General features: G+C 48.3%; 1 protein-coding gene across 1 annotated transcript in view; it reads right to left on the bottom strand.

Annotated features, from left to right (window-relative positions):
* The window catches only part of vps13b (vacuolar protein sorting 13 homolog B), a gene marked incomplete at its 5' end in the record, with an annotated part of 310,239 nt that overhangs the window by 20,098 nt on the left and 264,965 nt on the right, over positions 1-25,176 (bottom strand). The window contains 5 exons of the mRNA XM_079226893.1: positions 2,058-2,233; positions 2,565-2,648; positions 4,369-4,635; positions 8,451-8,606; positions 24,709-24,870. Of these exons, the coding sequence (XP_079083019.1) occupies positions 2,058-2,233; positions 2,565-2,648; positions 4,369-4,635; positions 8,451-8,606; positions 24,709-24,870 (845 nt within the window). The remainder of the gene's footprint in view (positions 1-2,057; positions 2,234-2,564; positions 2,649-4,368; positions 4,636-8,450; positions 8,607-24,708; positions 24,871-25,176) is intronic.

Here is a 25,176-nt window from a genome sequence, read left to right as displayed (position 1 = left end):
ATTCACAAGGATCATAGCGTAAGCTACACAGCAGTAAATAATCCTATTGGATACCTCAGCCCCAGACACTGGTCAATTATGGCTGCAACAAAAACAAAAAAATAAAGAACCAAATCCAAACTGTAATAGCTTCTTCCCTTTCTCTGGGCAGCATCCAGGTCCACTTGGCTGAAGCAAAGCAGCCCCCTTACCCAGAGCAGTAGTGTATTAATAGAGCATTGTGCTATAAAAGGAACACAGGGACTATTGCTTATGGATCTGGGGGCGAGACAGAGGACGTCGACAAGGTGTTGACAGGAAGCGTTTCATCCACAGCAGTGAGGGGGGAGATTGTAAACCTTCAGCTTTCTAATGCGGTGGCCGGTACGAGGGGAGCGGGACGTAACGGTTCTGGTTAAGACCCGTCTGTGTCTCTGTGACCGCAGCGCTGCTCTCCACCTCGTCCATTAGAGCCCACAACTATGTGTAATTACAGGAAGGAAAGACGAGCTGTTGACCAGCGAACATTGGAGATCGGGTCCGTCCTCGGGGTTTAGGGTTTGGGGGGGTTGCTTGTGTGCATGTAGGATATGTGTGTGTACGCGAGTGAAGGTCCGTTTACAATTGTGGCTTGTTGTGTGTGTGTGTTTGAGGATGGAGAGGGGGTATGTGCATCCACGTGGTGAGAGGCAGTTTAGGCAGGGGGACGGACTGTAAACACGAGGAGCGCTGCGGTCCACAACCAGAAAGACCAGACACTTAGCTGTTTCTGAGCTCACTTTTTGTTTTGCGTGCATAAAAAGAAGAAAGAAAAAAGGATTTCTCTACAACAACAAGGGCCAGATATATTCCCAGTCACTGTATGGCCACTGTGGCTCCTTAATGGCAGCTGAAATCAAAACAAACTTTGTGACCGGATATGCAAACACACAACGGTTACAGCAAAGAAAATCTCTCAAGGGGAGTCAATTACACTCAACGTTTAAATCTGTTTATTCAGCCACTAGTTGCTACCAAAAAGGGCCGATGTGTCCTTCACGGATCCGCATAAAACAACATAGATTACAGATGTACAGATCACAAACACAGTAGGAACAACAAGAACGCGACATGTGGTACTTATTTCCCCCCTGGGGCCACCCATACAGAAACATAAACACTTGTGTTACTGAGACACTCTTTGGGCTAAAGCATGTGCCACTGTGACATGACACACGAGGCAGGAGATGTCATTAGAATAAACGACAGACGATTCCCTTCTACGCACAGATGGAGACGCGACCCGACTGGTTCGGCTTAGTGGAGCCCGGCGCGGTGAACTGGACGAGGAGCTGTCTCTTACAAGCACAATATGCGAACGTGTGAACACACACTGACAAACTGGGGCGCAGCAGTGATGTATGTGACAGACTCTGTCCGTGATGAAGTGGCGGCTGTCACACTTGCGCTGGCACGCAGACGACAGATGCAGACCACACGTGGTAGACGCGAGGACACATGTGCGCGTGCGCGCCTCGATCCGCCCACGGAAAACACGTGTGCATGAACGCAACCCAATACGGGGGCGAAAAAACCTGCTCTCCTCCAGGGCCTGCATCTAAATGAGGTGTAATTATGGTCCCACCTGACATGTTGGAGTTGGGAGTGTCAGCGTCTCCGCTGCTGCCAAGTTGGCTTCCTGTTCCCCTGGACCAGGTCTCTATGTTGGCTCACGGACATCGAAAATGTGGTGCGAAACAATCTTGAGTAAGTGTCTCTCCGTCTTTGTTACATCGAGGCATACAAAAAAAAGGAAAACCCCGACAGAAGACCAGAGTCAGACTGTGCGGTCCTTTGCGGCGGTGGGAGCTGGTAGCTGATGACATAATATGACGCTGGACTAAAAAGAACTGGAAAATATGCTGTGAATTTTCCTGCTGATCGGCAACCATCTTGGTCATGAGGAAATCGCGAGGAAGGAAGATGTTGTGGGTTTTAGTTCTTCCTTTACACTTGAGATCGCCCTTTGTATTGTAATGTACTAGATGGTCACAATGTGGTAAAGCTTGTGGCTTTTTGTTCTTTCATTTTTTTGGTACCTGGCCTGGAAAGTCAGGTGGTGGGTGAGGTCGGCCTCTGTGTTCAACAGGGGCTCCTGGTGGCCCCGGCCGCATATCAGCTGGCTCTCTCTGAGCCCGAGACTCCTCTTCTCTATGTGGACGCTTACTGGATCTGGCAGGTGGCTCTTCATGACAAACAGTGGACTGAACACCACCTGAACAGGGATTCATACGAGCAATCATCAGTGAGACAAACAGAGCACGAACAAACAGACAAATATGCTTCTGTTGGGGGCTGACGTGTATTCTTGGAGCAATGGACGTTTGTTTTCTGGATAATGGGCTGTTGGGTAAATAGGACATTTTCTGGACTATGGGTGGTTTGGGAATAATTGCATGGTATCACATTGCTCTCAGTCTCGAGTAGGAGGAGAACACCTGCACGTAGTAAAGATAGAGCATCAGGAAATAACAAAACTAAACTTTGTGTCACAATATGGAAATGAAAACGGTGTGGTGTGTGTGTGTGTGTGTGTGGATACTCACCACTCTCTGCTGCATGTGAGAGCCAGGTTCAATTGTGATAAGAGTGCACCAAACATAGAGCAAATAACCACTGGAGCAAGGCACCTAAAGAAGAGACAAACCTTCTGTTATTTGTTTTATTATAACTCCAAGCTGTACTTGGGAGTCTCATATATTGCAAATGGTTGATAGAAAAAAAAGATTGATCAAGGGCCCTCAAGGGCAACGTGATTGTTTTCGTTTGTGGTTACAGTGTAAAAATATGGATATCTTATGACTGTATTGCCTTGTGCTGCCTTTTATTCACAGACAGAATGTTTATAGCCTCCATCAGTAACACATTATCATGTTTTGTCCTAAAACGCATTTGTTTCTTGGCGTCTTCCAGTAGTTCAAAGTTAAAGTCTCCCTAAACCGTCGCGACACAATATCACGGCTGAGGCGACGGATGAATGGGTCATTACGAGACCTTACATCTTAGCCAGATTCAAACGCTGAGAATGTGCCCCCCAAAAGTCTGAGCGCTCCTAAGGTGTTACTGGTGTTGCTCCCATCCGCTCCCTGCTCCTCATTACAGACGTCGGGTGCCAAGGCACATTACAAGCAGTCTGCTTTATGACAGACTGGAGACTTCATGTACTTGTTGGGGACAGAGAGAGAGGAGCGAAGAGGCCATTCAGTTTTAATAGAGATAGCCTTGAACAAACTAAAACCCCTCAGGGCCTTGTTGGGATGAGGTAGTGAAGCTTTGGAAAACAGATACTCTATAAGCCTGATCCACCAAAAACACTCACGGCCAGGATAAGGTCGAGACGACCTCCTGTGCTTTGTCAAAGTAAAGGACGATGTTGAAAATTGGAGTTGGGGAGAAGGAAGGTGAGATATGAGGAAGAGGAGTTACCTCAGATGGATTACCGGCTAATCAGGATGAGAAAAGAGACAGGCAAGAGAGTCAGTGGCTGGAACAGGTGGACAAGCCGAATGCCAGGGGATGAAGTAAATAAAGAAGAGGAGTGAACAGCTACGAGATAGACGAGCAAGCCAGTGTGTGGGCGAGTGAGACGGGAGGGGTTGGGTGGGGGAAGAGAGAACTATCAGGAGACAGACAGAGATAAAGAGATCTGAGGACTCGGCTACTAGTCCAGGCTCTCATTCCTCCATATGTGTAATGAACGGCTGATCTGAGGAGAGGAGATAACAGCGGAGATTGGAGCGGAGTCGGGGATGTTCACGCCTGCACACAGGAGCTGGAGCTGCAGGAACTAGCTAGCCGTGTACAGCAAGGGGCTTGTAAAGGACGACAACAAAGAGAGAGGGACAGACAAAGACGGGAAACAAAGACAAACACAGAACAGGAGCGAGAACCGCCGGGGGACGGAGCGATTGTCTGGCGCCGGTCCAGCGGTAAGAAAGTGCCTTCAAAGCGTCTCCCTGTGCCCACGTATCAGCTAGTGTTTCCTGTCTATGGTTAGCGTTGTTATGAGAGAGCATAAACTGTATTTTCTGCCTCTCATCATGGTTGGGTTGGAGGGCCTTTGTAAGCCTATCTGAGGGGACGATCTCAATCTGATCTCCCACCATGAGTAGCTCTGCCACTGTGGCCACCCAGGAGAAGAGGATCCGGACACAGTTGGTGGTCCAGTCACCGGCTCCAAACCTGTGTGTGTGTGTGTGTGTGAGGCTGGAGGGGCTAGAAGCAGTGGGTAATGTGTGCGTCCATCACGTGTCTTTTTAAAATGACATTCAGAACAACTTAAAGGACGTCACCTCAAAGGTCGTGCAGTGACTCAGAGGTCTCAGCCCAGGTGAGTTTGTGTCGCCGTACCTGCACAACAGAGCTGCCAGTGCCCTTCTCCCTCCTCTCCAGCTGCACGTCCTGGGACCAGTCCTCATCTCCCCTGGCCCTCACGCACAGCTCTGTCATCTCAGCGTCCTCCAGCACGTACGAGGGCAGCTTGGCCCCGGCCTCCAGGCAGTCGCAGTGTTCCCGGACCACCGTCTGCCCGTCGGGCCCCACGTAGTGCTGCACCACCCGCAGCTCGATGTCCTGAGTCAGGTAGCTGCACATCACCTGCCGGCCGCAGATTATTACCTGGAAGAGGTTGGAGGGGAGCAGAGAAGATGCTTTTTACGCTCCAAACTTCAACACTAATGAGATTTTGACATTGGCTAAGCTCGAGATCGGTTTTCTTCTTCTTCTTTGACTGTTAAGTCTTTGTTTTTATGAAAAAACTGCTGTCCAGGTATAGTGTGAGTGAGACTTGCTAAATGAGCCGAGAGGGACCGTGCAGGAGTGTGTGACACATGGAAGACGAACCCTCTGCGGTGGCAGCCGCGTCCCACTCTGAGGATACGCGTTGTGGGATTTGGATGCGACCGACACTCAAAACCTTTCATTGGATCCAGCGGGAACAAGATGTAAACAAAGTCTGGGTCAGACGGGGGAAGGAATGCGAGCGGCCGAGTCTGTTTCGTCTGGAGGACGAGAGGGAGACATGTGCGACACTCAACACTGTTTACATAACAAAGTGTCACCGCCGTAATCCGGCGGCATCTCGGCGATTTTCATGAACGTGGCGGCTCTGTGTCGCATTCGTGGAAACAACGCGCTGCTCGTGGTGTAAAAAAGGGCCGCGGCTGGTTTATGATTTCCTGTGATCTTCTTCGTGGATCGATGGCGTGGCTTAATCTTCATAAGCTTTTGTTTGAGTGCCATTAAACAGATTATGAAAACGGACGAAAAGCAGACATTCTTGGTGCTGCTGGAAACTGGGCCTTCTTTATTGCTGTGGTTTATTTTCACCACAAATGTACTCAATTAAAATGTGTTGCCAGTCTTTTCCCTGTTCTGTAAATTGAATCCTGGTTGAGTAACGCTCAACATTGGCTCTCTTTTTACTGCTTAAACTAACTACAGTTTGTTTTATTATTATTCTGGTTCACCTTAATGCTTATATATGGAATTTAAATTGTATAACAGTATTTTATAAACCAAGAAATAAAAAAAATTAGCATGAGTCTCTGAGAACTGAATTGAATCCATCGAGTGATGAAGACTTCCATCCATCCATCCATCCATCCATCCATTTTCAACCGCTTATCCGGGGTCGGGTCGCGGTGGCAGCAGGTTCAGCAGGCCGACCCAGGCTTCTCTCTCACCCGCAACATTTTCCAGCTCATTCTGGGACCCCGAGGCGTTCCAAGGCCAGCCAGGAGATATAATCCCTCCAGCGTGTCCTCGGTCTTCCCCGGGGTCTCCTACCAGTTGGACGTGCCTGGAAAACCTCTAATGGGAGGCGTCCAGGAGGCATCCTGACTAGATGCCCGAACCACCTCAGCTGACTCCTTTCGACACGAAGGAGCAGCGGCTCGACTCCAAGCTCCCCCCTGATGTCCGAGCTCCTTACCCTATCTCTAAGGGTGAGCCCGGCCACCCTACGGAGGAAGCTCATTTCGGCCGCTTGTATCCGAGACCTCGTTCATTCGGTCACGACCCAGATTTCGTGGCCATAGGTGAGGGTTGGAACGTAGACCGACCAGTAAATGGAGAGCTTTGCCTTCCGGCTCAGCTCCTCTTCACCAAGACGGACCGGTACAGCGCTTGTTTTACAGCTGCAGCCGCACCGATCCGCCTGTCGATCTCCCGCTCTACCTTACCCTCACTCGTGAACAAGACCCCGAGATACTTGAACTCCTTCGCTTGGGGTAGGCAGATTGTCCCCACCTGGAGGGAGCAATCCACCGGTTTCCGGCAGAGCACCATGGCCTCAGATTTGGAGGTGCTAACTCTCATCCCTGCCGCTTCACACTCGGCTGCAAAACGCCCCAGTGAATGCTGGAGGTCACGGTCCGAGGAGGCAAACAGGACCACATCATCCGCGAACAGCAGAGAGGCGATCCCGAGACTCCCGAACCGGATCCTCTCCGGTTGGGCGAACTCCCAGGACCCCTCCAGTAGTCTTGCGAGAGTAAAGAGCTGGTCCACTGTTCCACGGCCGGGACGGAATCCGCACTGTTCGTTTTGAATCCGAGGTTCGACAATCGGTCGGAGCCTCCCTTCCAGCACCCTAGCATAAGCTTTTCCCGGGAGGCTGAGCAGTGTGATACCACGATAGTTCGAGCACACTCTCCGGTCCCCCTTCTTGAAGATGGGAACCACCACCCCGGTCTGCCAGTCCATGGGCACTGTTCCCGACCCCCATGCGTCACTGGAAAGGCGTGTCAGCCAAGACAGCCCAACAGTGTCCAGCGCTTTTAGCATCTCAGGGAGGATCTCATCCACCCCCGGCACCTTGCCACCAGGGAGCTTTTTGACTACCTTAGTGACCTCTGACAGGGTGCATCCACCCCAAGGACTTCAGGCACTGCCCCCTCTCCAGGGGACATGTTGGCCAGGTTTAGGAGTTCCTCAAAGTGCTCTTTCCACCGCCCGACGATGTCTACAGTCCGGGTCAGCAGTTCCCCCTCCCCCGCTAAGAACAGCCTGGGGTAGGCCCTGCTTTCCCTTCCTGAGCCGCCGGATGGTTTGCCAGAACCTCCTTGAGGCCAACCGAAACTCCTTCTCCATGGCCTCCCCGAACTCCTCCCATGCCCGGGTTTTAGCATCCGCGACAGCCACAGCTGCAGCCCTTCTGGCCTGCCGGTACCTGTCAGCTGCTTCAGGAGACCCCTGGGCCAACCAGGCCCGAAAGGCCTCCTTCTTCAGCTTGACGGCTTCCCTCACCCCCGGTGTCCACCACCGGGTTTTCGGGTTGCCACCACGACAGGCATCGATGACCTTCTAGCCACAGCTCCTAGCGGCCGCGTCCACAATAGAGGCTTTGAACATGGTCCACTCGGATTCCATGTCCCCAGCCTCCCTCGGGATGTGTGAGAAGCTCTTCCGGAGGTGGGAGTTGAAGACCTCCCGGACAGGATCCTCTGCCAGACGTTCCCAGTTCACCCTCACTACACGTTTGGGCTTGCCAGGTCTCTCTAGCCGACTCCCCCGCCATCTGATCCAACTCACCACCAGGTGGTGATCAGTTGACAGCTCTGCTCCTCTCTTCACCCGAGTGTCCAAGACATACGGCCGCAGATCAGATGATAGGACTACAAAGTCGATCATTGATCTCCGGCCTAAGGTGTTCTGGTACCAGGTACACTTATGAGCCACCTTATGCTCGAACATGGTGTTTGTTATCACGCCCCCGCCAGGTTTCTCTGTCATTGCCCACGTGAGCGTTGAAGTCTTCCAGGAGAACTATGGAGTCGGCAGGCGGCGACCTTTCCAGGACCCCTCCCACCGACTCCAAGAAGGCCGGATACTCCGAAATGCTGTTCGGTGCATAAGCACAGACAACAGTCAGAGCTTTACTCCCCGCAACCCGTAGGCGCAGGGAGGCGACCCTCTCGTTCTCCGGGGAAAACTCCAACATAGCGGCGCTCAGCCGGGGGCTCGTGAGTATCCCCACTCCCGCCCGGCGCCTCTCACCCAGGGCAACTCCAGAAAAGGACAAAGTCCAACCCTTCTCCAGGAGCTTGGTTCCAGAGCCCATGCTGTGCGTGGAGGTGAGCCCAACTATATCTAGCTGGTACCGCTCCACCTCCTGCACCAGCTCCGGCTCTTTCCCCGCTAGCGAGGTGACGTTCCACGTCCCTAGAGCTAGTCTATGCTGCAGGCGATCGGCTCGCCCAGGTCTCCCGCCTGGCCCGCCGCCCGGTCTGCATAGCACCCGACCCCGATGCTTCCCCCCGCGGGTGGTGAGTCCACAGGGTAAGATGAAGACTTAAGCTTTAGAAATAAATGTTCTTCTCTTGCATTTTTCATATTTCTCAGATATTTAAGAGATCTTGTGTGCTTCTCATTACAATAGAAAAAACGTGACTAAAAAACAAACCAAAGACGGCCAGCAAGCCAAGCCGTACCTGTTTCTGAACACCGTTGAGCTGCACCACCTTGATGATGAGGGAAGCCGTGCGGCCCTTATACTGAATGGTCCTCAGCAGGGTCCCCACGTTGTCCACGCTGAAGGCCTCGGACCAGCGCCAGTTACCCCATCCCTCGATGCAGATGTGCAGCAGCTGCAGGACACACACACATACACACACGAACAAACAGAGACAGAAGACAGCAGACATCAGAGGTTAGTCTCCTTGCCCTTTATTTATTCCATAGCAAAAGCAAGTAAACAGTCTCTGTTTAGAGGATTTTGGTCGGACGAAGAAGGGGGACAACAAAGTTCCTGTTTACTGGTGCTGAACAGACCTGCTGCTGCTGCTGCTGCACAATAAACCGGCTGCTGGGAAACAGCTGATGTGGAAGCTCCCTGTGTGTGTGTGTGTGTGTGTGTGTGTGTGTGTGTGTGTGTGTGTGTGTGTGTGTGTGTGTGTGTGTGTGTGTGTGTGGTTGCATGTGGAGCGCTCTGGTCTCCACACGTTTGAATAAGAGGCAAACAGCTCGGCTCTCACCATTCTCGGCTTCGTATCCGTCACTTGGAAGTGGAGCCCAGCCTCGTGTGTGGCTGTGCAGGCGCACACACTCAGGGGGGCAGCAGATAAACAGACGGCATCCTCTCCCTTGACATGCAAACAACCCTGAGACGAGGACATTTTTCCACACAATTCCTTGCATGTGCCGTGTGTTGGGCAGCATAGCACAGACAGACACAATATGACTACATCTGCAGACCAGGGTTTAGATGCAAAACGTGCACATTGCTGCAGCCTTTGCCCCTCCTCTATATCCACACAACATGCAGCGCACAGGGCTGGTCAGATGTCCATCCTTGCATGCGGCACATCTGCGCTCCAGTGAGGTCAATGGGTGACAAGGAAAAGCAAATTGTCAAAACAATGTGAGCGTTGTCACAAGATTTTGGTCACAATACAGGAGCAGAATGATAAATACGTGGGGAGATCTAAAGCCGCCGCCCCTCCCCTCCTGACCTGCCACCTAACTGAACTCTCCGTGTCAGCCCAGCCGACAACACAACTTCAAACTTGTGAGAGCCAGAAAGGGAGGAGGGAGGACGTGAGAAAAGACAAAGAATGCATGAGAGCGGGAGAGTGTAGAGAGAGAGGGGAGACCGGGGGGTGGGGTTCAATCCTCTCCCAGAGGAGTTGCGACTAGAGTGGAACACTGAAAAGCGTTTTTGAAGATTTACACTTTGAGCTGTCGCCTCAATGTGCCGAGCGTTTAGCCAATCTGACTAAAGAAAAACAAATTACCCCAGAGGTCAGAGAGCACGGGGGACCCTGGTCGGGACCTTCTATGTTTCTCCCCGCTGTGGTCGTTCCTCGCCGTTTGAAGGCAGATTTCTTTACAACAACATTCTTAATCAAAGCCTGAATTCACTTTCTCCTCCCTGTCGGCTGAGTGGAAATGACATAATTTCTCAGATCTCCAGCTCAGAGGACTTGCTCACGGGGGAAGTGGCAGCGTGGTGTAAACAGCCAGGGGGCCGAGGTTAGCAGTGGGCCTGAAGGCCTTCACACACCATAGAAGTGTAGGGCATAGAATCGACATTAGATGCAAAAATACTCGTCAGCCAATATTAACACTATTCAAACTGTTGCAACATTTCTTTCAATAAAAGGTTTGAATAGATTTGCACAGGCAGAGGACCAACTCCCAGGATCCCACTGACCCAGAGGAGCGGGTGTCAGTCTGAGGTCAATTGTTGTATAGCTTAGGGTACTGAAAAATATTTGATCAAGCTTCTTTTAGTGAAATGCTCTGAGTACCCCTGGTAAATAGTTACACACTGCATATATATATAGGGATTTTATTGTGAAAAGAAAGAACAGAAGGAGTGGATCTGTTGTGAGAAGCCTTTGTCATGGTTTAAAGGAGCGATCAAGTCTACCAGGATCATATGGCAACCTCCGGGTCTGGAGGGTGAAGCAAATGCTGAAGCGTCTTAAACCTGCAGCAGGGGGCGACACCTCTGGTTGCAAAAATAAGTCTGATTATAAAAGTCTATATAAATTACTCTACTACTTGATGTATTCCCTCAGTAAACATTGTACACATGAGTTTATGTCTCAATCTCTAGTTTCAAGTCATGATGTTCATTTAGTAGATTATGGTCATTTAGAGTCAAACAGACCAATGCTACCTTGTGATTGACAGGTCTCCACTAGAGCCATAAACATCTCTATGTCGCTATGGTCGCTCTCTTTCACTGGTTGCAAAAAAAACAGATTATTCAGCTCAGAAAAAGCAACCTTGTTCTGAAAGAAATTACGCCGCGGAATAGTTGCTTTCTGGGTGAAAGAACTCAATATGTGTGTTTAGGCCTTAAGGGTGGATAACCATAGATGATCCCCCAAACCATCGACCAGAGGAACTTTGAAAACAACTGTAATGTTGGGTTTTCTGCCATTCTGCTCCTCCTCTCTCTTTAAGTGACTGGGTACTGGTTGAGATGGAAACTTTTTAATTTGCAACATTAAAAATCTTGCTTAACTCCCTGTCTTTAAGCTTTTGAGTGGCGCTGCATTGGTGTAAATCACGGTCAGAATGCTGTGGCGGTGAACCCGCTCTGCCGTGCCACCATCTGCGAGGAGCCAGTTTGTTATTTCAACACTTCTCCCTCCGTTAACCCCTCTCTTCCTCCCCCTCTCGCTGTGGCTCAACTTGACCTTTAAGGGAGAAGTCATAATAACGTCTCTCCTCGAACTTCAAATGGCCGACGCCGCTCTTGTTTTAATTCATCACCGCTCTGACTCAAGCGGCAGAAGAAAAAAACAAAAAAAACAAATCGCCGGTGACACAGATGAACTGGACACGTAGGATAACAAGAATGAAAAATAAGAAGCTGTTCTGCGTCTTTGTGACGTATTCAACTGTTGTGACACTGAGGAAATCCAGTCAGCCACATGTGGTGTTTTTCATTCCTGGCCTCACACTCACAACCTCCCCAATAACAACACTTTGTAGGAAGAGGAGTTCTGAATCAGAATCTAGTTGAATTAGAGGACTGGTTCACATGTTTTCAGTCTCAAAACACTACTTAAATGCCCGCATGTCTGTCATGTTATTAAAGTGGTATTACGGTCGTCACGCCTCAAGAGCATAAACCTGCAGATCATGCTACCGCTGACATGGTCTGAACTGAAAGGAAAAATAAGCTTAAACATCTAAGTACGGGCCGTATAGCAGTCACTTTGTGGTGTGTTCTTCAACTCATCACCAGTGATGCGTCGTGTCTCAGATGTCCTTCCTGTCTGCTTTGTCGGCTTAGATGGTTTTTGATCTGGTTACCTCCACAGGTTGATGGTGAGCTGCAGGGCAATCTGTGTTCATTTGGCAACACTCCAACAACATCACTTCAGTTGGAGACTGCCGATGGAACAGAAACAGTTAATATTATTAAGTTTACTGTCGGTGACAAGGTGCCAGTGGAGAGAGGGAAACTGTGTGATGACACTTGCATTCACTTTTTAAACTTTTTAAACTTAAAGAACCATTTATTTTGTGTTTTGGCGGCCTCTATGGACAAAAGAGGTAGTGTTTCTGAGCAGCAGAGGCATCAGTATTAAATCTGTTTCATAACCAGTTCGATGTTCCTCAAGGTAACTTTCTACTCAGTAAATCTTTTTCACATTTTCACTTTTCTTCATTCCCCAAGTCATTCTAAGCAACCATAATCACATCTGCTTCCCAATCCCAAGATCTCTACCCTGAAGAACCAAAACAAAAGAGCATGAAGCCCAACGCTGCCAGTGGCTCGACAAGGCCAGTATGCCAAGGTGACAAACTAACTGGACTGAAACAAGTGGTGCATAGTAAGTATGAAATCATCATTTATATTTGTTTAAAAGGCCACAAGAAACTCAAACTCTACTTTCAGTAAACATGTGAATCGGAATAATCTGTTGTATCTAAATCGACTCTGTAAATGTGATTCTCTTACTCTGCTAGTATCTAGAGAAAACAACATTCTGAGTAAAACCAGCCAGCAGCTTGTAATCCCACAAGCTAAATAAGTCTCTTTATCTCACTTCCAAATAAATCTTTTTAAAAACTCCCACGCTCACCCTCACAAACTGGCGCTGAGTTGAAGACTTTTTGTCCAAAACCAACTAAGAACCCATCTGTCATCTTATGATATTACCCAAGTTGGGTATTGAGTGTGAAAGAAATGTGAAATCTCAATCTCTCCTCATTTCCCTTGAATCCCAGAGGACAGATTGTGAATATGCTGGCTGACGGCGGACGCGTCGCTTCCAGCACATCACTGGGCTGCAGCTCTGTTACCGGAACGATCTGCAGGGGGATTATTAAAACTGAGTAATTGCATGGAACCACACAAAGCATTTTCCCTCTGTGACTGCATTGCACTGTAATGTTGTCTGTTATCTGTTTTCGCTGATAGGGAGCAGGATTGGACCAGGGTCATGTCATGCTGTTGCCGGCCAACACAATACAATCATTCGTCCAAATTCTTTGGATGTAACTTGACCAGTGGTCTTGATGTAAATGGAAGGCTTAAGGCAAACATGTCTTTCCCTCAGTGACATAATCAACCTACAATCATTCATCCATAATCTTGAGAAATGAACTGACCAATGACACGTTACTGATATGGCTTTGGGTTTGACAGCACATCCAAGCCTCGTATCACCGTGAAGCCTTACAGTGACGCAGCTACAGATGATTCATCTCAGGTCCATGGAGACGGACTTGCTGATTGATTTGACGATGGGATTGTCCATTCCTGCTCCACTCCATGCTTCTTTGGTCTAATATACACAGTCAGACTGCAGGCCACATCGTCATGGGGATCACTGGCCTTGTAGTGGTCAGACACTGGTGAGAGCTGAAAGTTTGTATATTACCATAACAACACTGGTTTACTGACACGATCCAATCTGCTTAAATAACCGAGAGCCTGCAGGTATTATTGAGGGAGCATAATGAGGCTTTGACGCATGTTTTCAAATCACGCAGTCTGCTGAACTGGTGACTAACCCAAACGTAACAAGCAACACCTGTCTCAAATACCAGGGGTCAGAGGCATGATGTAAGGATCATGTTGGGGCCGTGTCCGGTCTTATCACAAGATCGGTACCACATGAACCTTTTGAAACCCCATCGCGCACGTTTTCCAGTTGCCCTGGAAACACAGAGAAGCAGAACCCAAACACGGGGACTGACACATACAGAGATGGTGTTAACTTCTGAGAACCACCGCCCGCCTAAACTGTGAGTTACATTCGGTGAGTCAATCAAGCGACCACATTCCTTCACGGGTGCGATGTCATGTCTACAGCCTGGTCCAAAGCTTAACCTTAAGCATTTCCTATAAAAGACGCTAAGATATCAGTCAGTCATAACTAAAAGCGAGTATTAACTTCCTGGTGAACGCAGAGCCATTACCTCATCCGGATGGCAAAGATCCAAGCGTCTGCTTTGATAATGTGGGTGTCAAGCAGAGAAACACATACAGTTGGATTGACGTGCTTTCTTTCTCTCTCACACACGCACACACACACACACACACACACACACACACACCGCCCCACAACCTCTGTCCTCTTGCCGGCAGGACGAGTCCCTCCTGCCACTGCGACCGCTGTCCGTCTGGTGTCCTCGAGCAGGAATGCGCTTGGGTAAACAGAACACAAATCTAGTGTCTGTCCGCAGCGGAGACATATTCAGCGTTCCTGGATGCTGCAAAGGACGGGCCGACAAAGCCGCAGCGGTCGTCTACCCATTACTACCATTCCTTCGTTCCGTCCCACTCAGACTATAATGGGAGATGTGAGACTCTGAGACGTGGAGTAGAAGTATAAACAACCCCAGTAGCTTCGCGCAAGTTTCCATCACAGGCCCGTAGAGACTGTGATGGGTCTTTAGATGGTTTGCTTACCAATCAATTCCACATAAACATACATACAAAAATAAAATAATTTTAATTTACCAAAGGTATACAATAGACGAACAAGTCTTTGTAGTCTTATTCAATGACATGGGCGTAGATCAGAGGAGCGGTTTGTGGAACAGAGGCCTGTTTTGTCTTCTGAAATAACGTTGGGACCAGGGAGCTAGCTAGCCACCTAACAAATGAGAAACAGGTTTAAACCCAGACAACAAAAGACTTTGGATTAGGTTGTCCTAAGAGGGGGAGGGGGGGTGTGAGGGGGGGACAAGAGACAAAGTTGAACTGCAGTGAAAAAAAAAGAGCATAAATGAGTTAAAGAGAGACACAACAGCATCCCTTCCAGGTCAGCGAGGGCCAACCCTTGTAACATGAGGGTATGATGGTGGCTTCAACAGCTGTCTGCATCGCCTCTCTCCTCCTTGGCTCCCTCTCTCTGACAAAAGCAGCAAGGCAGCGTGACATCAAAGCCCAGATTTGCAAGTCTAAGAAGTGGTTTGAGAGCTGGAAGAAGGTACAGAGAGACGGCATTGTGTGGGTCCGCGGTCGACAGAGGAGACGCTAAGAGGTTTACGCTTGACTAACATTGCTCCATAGTTCTCCCTCTAGTTTTCTACCGAGGCATCTTAGACATCCAGCGCCTCGGAGGCAGACGCGGCAAGTGTTCACACCAAACGAAGGGAGCGACAAAAGGAGCACTGTCTGAGAGGAGGGAGGTTTGTGAACCGCATGCTGGGGGGTGAAAGAGTCAGTAGTCGGGACCTTGTCTCTGTGGAAAGAACACAGGAAAACAAAGGCTTGCCCTGGGCTTCTGGAGAAATTTGACAGAGGGGAACTATTATATATAATACATATACAGTGCACACAGAGGCATACATGGTTTTTCACCCACGGGGTGTTGAGACTAACATGCACCCAAATATCCTTTCTACTCGTTTATTCCTGGTCATGTCATGGTATCTCAGCCCTACGGCCTTACACTACACATGTTCCTCCTGCTTCCAGCTCGGGGGCCAGAAACGCATGAGCACCAGTGTCTTTCACTGGCTCCGACCAGCACTGTTATTTTTCTTAATACAGCTCAATCAAACATACGTTGGACGTAAGGTTTTAAATTTTAAAACTTGCAATGGTATTTTTTTTTTTGCATGTGCAATGCTAAGAAACACATCCTCTTAGTGTCTTCAGTGGTGGATGTACAGTGTTTGGCTCCTCTGGGTGCCACAACACCACAGTGCTCCTCCTGTGGTCACCCAGCACTACGGTGCTGACCGTGGTGCTGAACCCAGGGCAGCACCCAATGGCCCCACGACGCCCACGGGTTCTTCACCCGCACCTCCGAGCTGGTTGAGGTTGCACTCCATAGCACGGAGGGCTTTCTGTGTGGAGAAGGCCGTGTTCTCCCAGGGTGTTTCCTCCAGGTGCCGTGGTATCATCCCACCACCCAAAGAAGTACCCCCACCCCTTGCTCCAAAATGTGATCAATAAAAAAATTAATAAATCTGATCTTCATGGAGACCCGGGTTGCCGACTCGATGGAAATAGATGATCGGCTGTGGCGACCCCGAACAGGAACAGCCAAATAAAGAAGATACTGAACTCTGTAGCAGTGGTCCTCCTGCAACCACAAGGTCGCCGGTTCGATCCCCAGTCTCCTCACAGTTCACATGTCGAACTGTCCCTGAGCGAGACACTGAACCCTAAATTGCTCCCCGGGCTCCTTGAAATACTAAGGATGGGTCAAAATGCCACTGTGGGACTAATAAGGGATTATTCCTATGTAAAATCAAATTTTGTTTTGCTCTCATTTTAAATGTACTTCAACTACAGACAAAGTAATTAAGAGCTTGTCAAAACAAAGGACATGGGCAACATTTAGAGACCACATTCTGTAACTGACATCATAGCCCAACACGGGTCGGTGAACTTGATCGAATAAGTCTGCTTTCATAACGTGGTCCAGGGTCATTAAGACATACTAACATTTTTTGTCATGTGGGGGCCAACCAGAAACAGTTCTGCTGCCCAAACGGGGCTGCAGCTTGCGGGTTAAGACTCTTTATTGTACTTTCAAGGCCAAGGATTTGACAGAGAGGATGAAAACATCTTTTTTTTAAACTGCTAACACATTGACATGTTTAAAAAGATTTACATAGAAAAACAAATATGAGATTCTAGCTGCTCAGCTCTCATCAACATGATAATTAAATTAATCTCCTCATGTCAGAGGCAGAGCTTCCTCTGGGACAAACTACACAGGGAGAGGAATTACTCACATATATATACACACACTCAAGATTCATGACAGACCGATAGCTCATCAGATATACAACGCTGAATCAAAACAAAATCACAGCGTGTCAGTGAGAGTGAGAAAACAAAGACTTCTAAACACTGGGCCGGGTTCGGAAGGATGAGCGGGAACAAACTGCGGAGAAAAAAAAGAAAAAGCGGCGGTGAAAGGTGGAGACTCACTGTCCTCCCTGAGTTTCTCATGGAAATCTTGGCTGTGGCAGCTGTGGTGGAAAGCTGGGGGGATGTAGTTTGACAATGGCTGGATGAGGACCAAATGGTGGGTTGCAGAAAGATGAGAATGTGTCCCCAGAATATTCAGGAGTCATTGATTTCAAACATTTACTGGCAACATTATGCTGTTGAAACTTCTTCTCTGACTTTGCGATATGAGACAAACATGAGGTTCAGAAGGTCTCGAGACGCGTCCTATTAATCACTAATCAGGCACTGCTGGAGGAAAGGTCCCTGCAGTGACACAGACCAAGAACAAAAAGGCTATTGCAGACCTCCTCAAAAAGAAACACTCGAGTATTTGTGCTTGAGCATAAATCCCTTTGGCGAATATGTCCAGTGGGCCGATGAACAGACAACACCCTCAAAGCTAAAGACAAATGTAATCATCCTGTGACCTTTGGCCTCTAGGTGTTAGATTCTATATGGCCATTAAGAGACAGGTACGAGGATTTCGGGGGAGTGGCTTTGAAGGGACGAGCTGGCAGTGTTGCTGGCTTGGCAACTTTCTCACTAGATTGAGCAACTTTTGGAGCTAGCATTGCTCTGTCCAGCCCTAGATATGCTGCTATAGGACTAGACTGCTGGGGGACATTTTAGGATACACTGAGCTCCTCTCTCCTCTTCTCTCTCTCCTTCTGGATGAATTCATGTCTCTTCAATGAACATTACTAACTCTACTTCTGAACATCTCTGTTATTAGTTGTCATAATTGTTCCACCATGATTATGCTTACTACTCATTATATGAATAATTCATGTGATGTGCTGTAACTCTGTTACGTTGTTCATTCTGGTCACATGACATCTATTGTCCATCCTGATAGAGGATCCTCCTCTGTGGCTCTCCCTGAGGTTTCTTCCTTTTTTCTCCACGTTAACGTTTTTTTGGGGGAGTTTTTAAATTGAATTGGCAACACTGGGCTGAGTTTTCTTTCTTGCATAGTGTCAACATCTAGTGTACTCTTGCTGGTTTCTCCGATGTCACCGACCCCTTCTTTAACCTTTTGAGACCCGCTGTCATAGCTGTCTTTAGGAGGCTGCAGCGGCTCAGTCGTACAGCTAGAATGAATCCATTGGTGCCAGCCGTGTCATGCTAGCTTTACCAGAACGGGAAGTTGGGCAAAATCTTGAAAAGGGAAAACTGGCATGGGGATTTTCGAGGCACCCCTTGACCTCTCACCTCAAGACATATGAAGAAAAAAAGGGTTTCACGGGTACCATGAGCCCACTCTTTATGATAATCACATGCAGTTTTAGGCAAAAGTAGTATAAATGTGTTATTTTCGCCTATTCTAAAAAAGGTTAATTTGAATATTTCCTAAACAGTCTTGGAATTGCATAAATTGGGTATGACTGACTCTTATGGATCCAATTATCCCAATATATCCCATTATATTCATGTGTGATGTCAGTCATTCTAAAGAGGTCAAAATGTGTCAAATGTAGCACCAAACCAGGTCAACAAATAGTATCAACTCAGAAAGTGATGCTCCCTTATGAGCATACTTCCACCGCAATGTTCTACATCCTTTCTCAATATATTTGATGTGAACTGGTATTCTTCTTCAGGACATTGAGGTTGGCAGAGGCAACAATATCCAGAAGAAACACTGAGAGCAGAGTGAGTAGGGAGAGGCTGAGTCACATTGTCTTTTATACTCTACAACGATGATATTATGATGGCTCTAAAGAACCCGGATATATTCTGGTGTACAGGTGATCAAACATGTTGATGCACATAGGTTTTATTTAGTAATAAGGATTTTAAAAGACAGCTAATGGACAATTAAATAAGTATTCACTTCCATTTTTAGGTTATTATACACTAAGTGTGTTTGTCAACGACCTCTGCATTCTTCTCTCGACAAAGACGGTCTGCATGCAGTATGCATTCAATTGAGATTCCTAAGTCATAACAGTGAAGCTTGAACTTTGACCCTGTTGCTCATATATCCACTGTCCACTGTGAGTGTGGCTTGTGTGCTGCAGAATGTGACCGGATGCAGTAGGACATGCATGAGTTGTGGAATGATGCATTTGACATGCTATGTGCTGGGACTACATCATCTCTGGTACAATAACTATTCTGGTAGCATGAGACTGATTTAGCTTGACTTTATGAATAATATGAATTTAACTGACTACATAACCTTTGCCTGATGATGAAGTGTTCACCTCTTACTTTTCTTCTCAAGGTAATGCCTACAAGTTCATGTCAGTTTCAACAGGTCCGCCTTCCTTCTGGAGCTAACCCAGCCTCTGACGATAGTCAACAGGAAACTGCAGCTTTTCTCAAGGGATCAATGAGGACATCAGTCCCTTTCATCAGCTTCATCAGTCAATAACCTGATATCTCCCAGAGGGTCGGCCCAAACTTTACTGCAGACAAAAGCCCCAATCTGGGATGCACAGCACAACAGCACAACTGAGCCACTTCACTTGAGGGCAGTGTTTCTTAAACAATGGGTCAGGACGACGGAATATGAAATCCTACTTGACAAGAAGAACTGGTAGATTTTTAGAGAGGATGCATTTAGAATTTAGAATTATGAGCTGAGAGCGTTGAGAGCTGCTGTAGGTTTAAAAACAAGAATCTGGATCAGATCGACGGAGCAAAGTGCCGAGGGAGAGAGCGACAGGAAACCAGACACAATATACCGAGCTGCTCACCCGTGAACAGCAACACCGACAAGCGCAGAGCACTCGCACACGCACACACACACACACACACACACACACACACACACACACACAAATACCTCCCTGTCATGCCTGCTTCCAACAACAGGCGGCCAATCGAACCGCAAACTAATCGTCCTGGGCCGCTATCTCCAGCACATTTACCCCGGGGAACCACACACACATGCATACCGACACAACACTGACGCATGGATCAACATCACACACATGCATACCGACACAACACTGACGCATGGATCAACATCACACACATGCATACCGACACAACACTGACGCATGGATCAACATCACACACATGCATACCGACACAACACTGACGCATGGATCAACATCACACACATGCATACCGACACAACACTGACGCATGGATCAACATCACACACATGCAGCACCGACACACGCGCGTCCAGAAAAGAGAGCTCTTCAGTAGAAGCATCCCCCTGGAGTAAATTACATTTCATTTAAATGGTGAATATTCCTTGTAGAGGGTCTTTTTACGCCCCTTCTCCCTGCTAACCGCGGTAACCACAGGGATTTCCATCAGCTAGGCTGCATCCTGGACCAAGCAGCCAGATATTCCAACCATCCACACGCCAGAGCCTCGAAAACAGCAGGGTGGGGACGGCCAGTGTGTTTGTGTGAGATATATGAACTGTGCTTAATTATAGTGTGTGTCGTCATCCTGGCGTTTTATAATCAACGTGTCAACCTATCTCTCTTATATATTATATAAAAACATAGAAAATATTACCAAAAAAATAGGGGAAATTGTGAGTTGCTTATAAACTTCTTCACCTTGGCTGGCAAATGTCGGGGTGTGAAGGCATGCCGAGCCTAAAAGAGAGGCCTGACAGACTGCAGGCCTCAGGAAACATTTGATCACAGTGTGTCTGTGTGTGTGTGTGTGTGTGTGTGTGTGTGTGTGTGTGTGTGTGTGTGTGTGTGTGTCTGGCCATGCACACATGGGCATGAACTTGATCAAGTTTTAGACCGCAGCAGGCTCTAAACGGACGTGACCGTCTCAATCGACCTTTTTAATGCATCTTACGTCGTGACCGACAGCAGAGGCAGCAGAGGGAGGGTGAGGAGAGAGAGAGAGAGAGGAGCACTGAGGAGGGTGAGGAGAGAGAGAGAGAGAGGAGCACTGAGGAGGGTGAGGAGAGAGAGAGACAGAGGAGCACTGAGGAGGGTGAGGAGAGAGAGAGACAGAGGAGCACTGAGGAGGGTGAGGAAAGAGAGAGAGAGAGAGACAGAGGAGCACTGAGGAGGGTGAGGAGAGAGAGAGACAGAGGAGCACTGAGGAGGGTGAGGAGAGAGAGAGACAGAGGAGCACTAAGGAGGGTGAGGAGAGAGAGAGAGAGAGAGGAGCACTGAGGAGGGTGAGGAGAGAGAGAGAGACAGAGGAGCACTGAGGAGGGTGAGGAGAGAGAGAGAGAGAGACAGAGGAGCACTGAGGAGGGTGAGGAGAGAGAGAGAGACAGAGGAGCACTGAGGAGGGTGAGGAGAGAGAGAGAGAGAGAGAGAGAGAGACAGAGGAGCACTGAGGAGGGTGAGGAGAGAGAGAGAGAGAGAGACAGAGGAGCACTGAGGAGGGTGAGGAGAGAGAGAGAGAGAGAGACAGAGGAGCACTGAGGAGGGTGTGTGACCAGAGCCATGGTTCGCATTTCGCTGCAAAAACACTCGGCTCGGTGCTCTTCTGAGAGAAGTGACAGATATTCGGAGGTATGTCAACATCGTGGGAAGTGTGTGCCGGTCGGACCGCTCAGGATCACAGACACACACGGGAGTTTAAATACGCCTCCCTGTTTTAGTCCAAGCTGAAACAACAGCAGGCCTGTTCGTTTAGGGAGCGCTTTCTCTCCAGACTCTTTTGGACCCCGTCTTTGGACCGGCGATAACAGAAGATAGGATTAAAGGATTTGATGTGTGATGATAAAGCATAGTTGGCAAGCCTGCTCATCTGTGCTTCCTTGATGCGTTGCTTGTGCATCATAAACAGAGAGAAATGGGGGAAGGCGGGAGGGAGAGCGAGATAGTGAGCGGACACATTTTTGGCCGTGTTGCCGCTGAGGAGTTCTCTCAGCACAATCTGTGAGTGTCAAGAGCACGGCTCATCCTTTGCCCTCGCTTCCTTTTTTCGATGTCCTCCCGTTTTCTCAAGCAGGCCTGTACAGCATCTCCCCCCCTTTGACAAGCCGTTGCTACCCTCCTTTTTGAATTTCTCTTATTTCCCTTTGCATTCTACCTTCGTTCCTCTGCGTCTTCCTCTTTTCAAGAGGATGTTTTGTCCAGTGGGGTTCCTCTGGGGAGCAGGAGAGAAAAGGAGGGACAGATTCCCTTACAACAGCAAATTTGTATTTGTGTGTGAGTGTGTGCGCCTAAGGGACAGGTCAGCTGGGACACACACATCATACCAGAGCCATGAGGACAGGCTGATGGCCTCCTTCTTGACAGGCCCCAGGTCTCCCAGATAGATGAACCCTGTGAGTGCTAATGGCAGTTTGGTGGTTTAGAGAGCTAACCAAAGGGAAGGGGGAGCCATGACCTCACAAGAGAGAGAGAGGGGACAGAGTGCAACCAGGTCTAATGAAAGTAAAAAGTTACATAAAGAGAACCGTTTGAATCAAAAAGAGAAGGGACTGGAATGGCTAAATAACAGACCGGGCCATGCCGGATGCAGAGCGAGGTTTCGGGGTATTCCGAGGCAATGATCCAAAATGAGAGGACACACTGACAGAGACATAGTAAGGACAAAGTCAGGCGAAGGCCAGTGGAAGGACAAGCCAGATAAGAGCTCCTGAGCCCAGCCAGCATGGCCGTAAACACCAGGAACACAAGACAGTGCTGAGAAAGGCTCAAGGACATTGTGGAGAGTGCGAAGAGAAAAGCACAAAGTGTCCAGGTCTACTGATCTCATCGAGCCGACGGGAGGCGAAGCGTCAGGAATTAGGAAAATTGAACCAGGCGTCGTCGTAATATCATCCAGCTCCGTTCTCTTAACAGTTTGGTCTGTGCCACTGTGGGTCCATACAGCGCAGAGCAAGAAGAGACAGAATCCCATGCTGAAAAGAGTTTACTGGTGCACTTGGAAGGCGTTACAGCATTACACTGTTTGGATGCACTGGGAGCTTGTTGTGTAACATGGTTTTTCCAAAGTTTCCTCCATCTCCTCCCATCTCCTTGGATGGGAGGAGATGATAGGTTCAAACTAGTGAACCTAGTGTACGATAACAGCAGCGTGGAGGTGTTAAGGGTTAAGCCTTGGGGTTGAAGTGGAGAGCCGGCTCACAGATAGAAGGGAGGTCTGTGATGATCACAGTTGTTCTGGACACTCCAAAGCATCACGGGACTCAAGCAAAACAACACAACCACTTAGGACTCCGTCTGGAAACTCATTTGCAAGAGCTACAAAAACACACTTGCATGACCATTTAAGAAATACAACCCTTTCTCTTATCAGTGCCACTATTATCATAACCCCAAAATGTAATTAGGAGCTTGCACTACAATTTGCTGAGGCAGACACATAGGCAGGCATTTTTTCATCAAGCTCAATAAGTTAGAAAGAGAGAGTGAGGGTGTTTCTTGGCAAAGTTGCACTATTTCATTTTTATCTAGTTTCACAAATCATGTTCATTTCGAGAACACATATTTCATATACCACAAACACATGATAGAATAATACATGACAGCACCATCTTGGAATTGCATTCTTCATCGATGATGACACTTGGCCCGTTCGGACAATCTTTCATCCAAAACACCCCTAAAAAAATACAGAGGTCATTTTGACTCACTGCTAAAAAGTAGATGTGGTATTCGCTGCACTGATATGCCAGATTGCCACTCTCCAAGTGTGTGTGTGTGTGTGTGTGGTGTGTGCAAGGAGTGAGGTAAGAGCACAGATTAACCATGGTTGGTGATTAATACAACTTGACTTACTTGACTTACTGCGAGCAATTATGGCCATGTCTTTTCTCAAGCTCGACTTTCTCACACTCACTGTGGAACACATGGGGGTCCTGAAACATGTGCGTACCAAACACACACACACACACACATGTGCCACAGATCGCCAACCCACCCTCCGCTCAACCTCAAAACCACAAAGGGTTAAATATAATCAATCTTCTTTAACAATGCTGTCAGGGCACTGTCTGAGAGCGCTGACAGAAACACACAGATAGTGGCAGCACGCTGATGGCGGTAGGTGTGTGTGTGTGTGTGTGTGTGTGTGTGTGTGTGTGTGTAAACGCCTGTGGGCAGAGTGTGTATGCTCACGTCAATGAGTATGGATTTCTTTATATATTTAACGGATGTGTGTATGTGTGTAAGTACCATGTGTGCATTATGTTTCGACAGTATGTGTGTACTGCTTATGCTAGCAGGTGCTCACTAGAACTATATAGGGTTCTTCATCTCCGCAGGAGAACCTTTTTTCGGTTCCTCTTTTATAAAGGTTCCATCTGTGGGCTCTACATAGAACCCAACATAAACGATTATACCGAGGACAGTCTGCAAAAGGTTCTACCCCCTAACAGAGGTTCCACAGAGAACCCCTCTTGGGTGTACTGGTGCCACCCCTTGCCCTCAGTGGAGGTCTTATGCAGAACCTTTTCAATTTCTAAGGGTGTGAACAAGAACCCTCCCCAGGGAGTTCTTCCGAGAATTCTTTTCCCATGAGGTTCCTAAAGGGCTGGTGCTGATGTGGCGTGGCGCAATCCACAATAATGGTTCACTATAAAAGTTTTTGGAGGGGGTTGGCTGGAAGGATATTTTAACACCCATGATTTCAACAATCTTTGAAAAGGGTTCTTTGGATGAAAAGGGTTCGTAGTGGAATCCTCACTAAGAACACCTGAAAGGTGCACTAATGTGTTTCTGGATATAGTCTGTCTGTCTGTCTGTCTGTCTGTCTGTCTGTCTGTCTGTCTGTGCCTGCGTGAGAGAGTATGTATATGTGTGTGCATTCAAAAGTCCAACCAAAACCACAGGGCTGAGGGCCATCACATATTTCCCAGCTCCTGGGCTATGTGTGTATCTGTGTGCGTGTGTGTGCGTGTGTGTTACCTGAGGGGACTTGTGGGATCTCCAGCTGTACTGGTGGCTGTGGAGGCTGGCCAGCAGCACATTTTCATCTGTGTCCACCTGGCCAAAGCGCAGCGTCTCGTGGGTGTCGTTACAGATCACATAGTGGCTGTAGACCAGCTCCTCAGCCTCCGGTTTCCCACTCTGAGAGAGAAATGAGAAGGAGAGCTTGTGAATAAAAGCAAATACTTCCAGGTGTGCATGTGTATAGTGAGTTTACAATGCATAGTGTGTGTGTGAGAATAAGCACATTTACAGGTGTCAATGTATGTATTCTCATTCTTAAAGATGCAGATCTCGGTATCACCCGTGAGAGCGACACAACCTCAACAGGGGAGTGAATCACATCGCAGTCTGACAGCTATCCAGGCTGAAGCCACTTTAAACCTGGCTTGTGGGGCCAAATCTACCCATGAGCCCACATAAAACCTCCAGGAGGCCTCTCTCTTG

The sequence above is a fragment of the Taurulus bubalis genome (assembly GCF_910589615.1).
Source record: "Taurulus bubalis genome assembly, chromosome: 12".
In the NCBI taxonomy this organism is placed as follows: domain Eukaryota; kingdom Metazoa; phylum Chordata; class Actinopteri; order Perciformes; family Cottidae; genus Taurulus; species Taurulus bubalis.
This window is presented reverse-complemented; position numbering and strand designations above follow the sequence as displayed.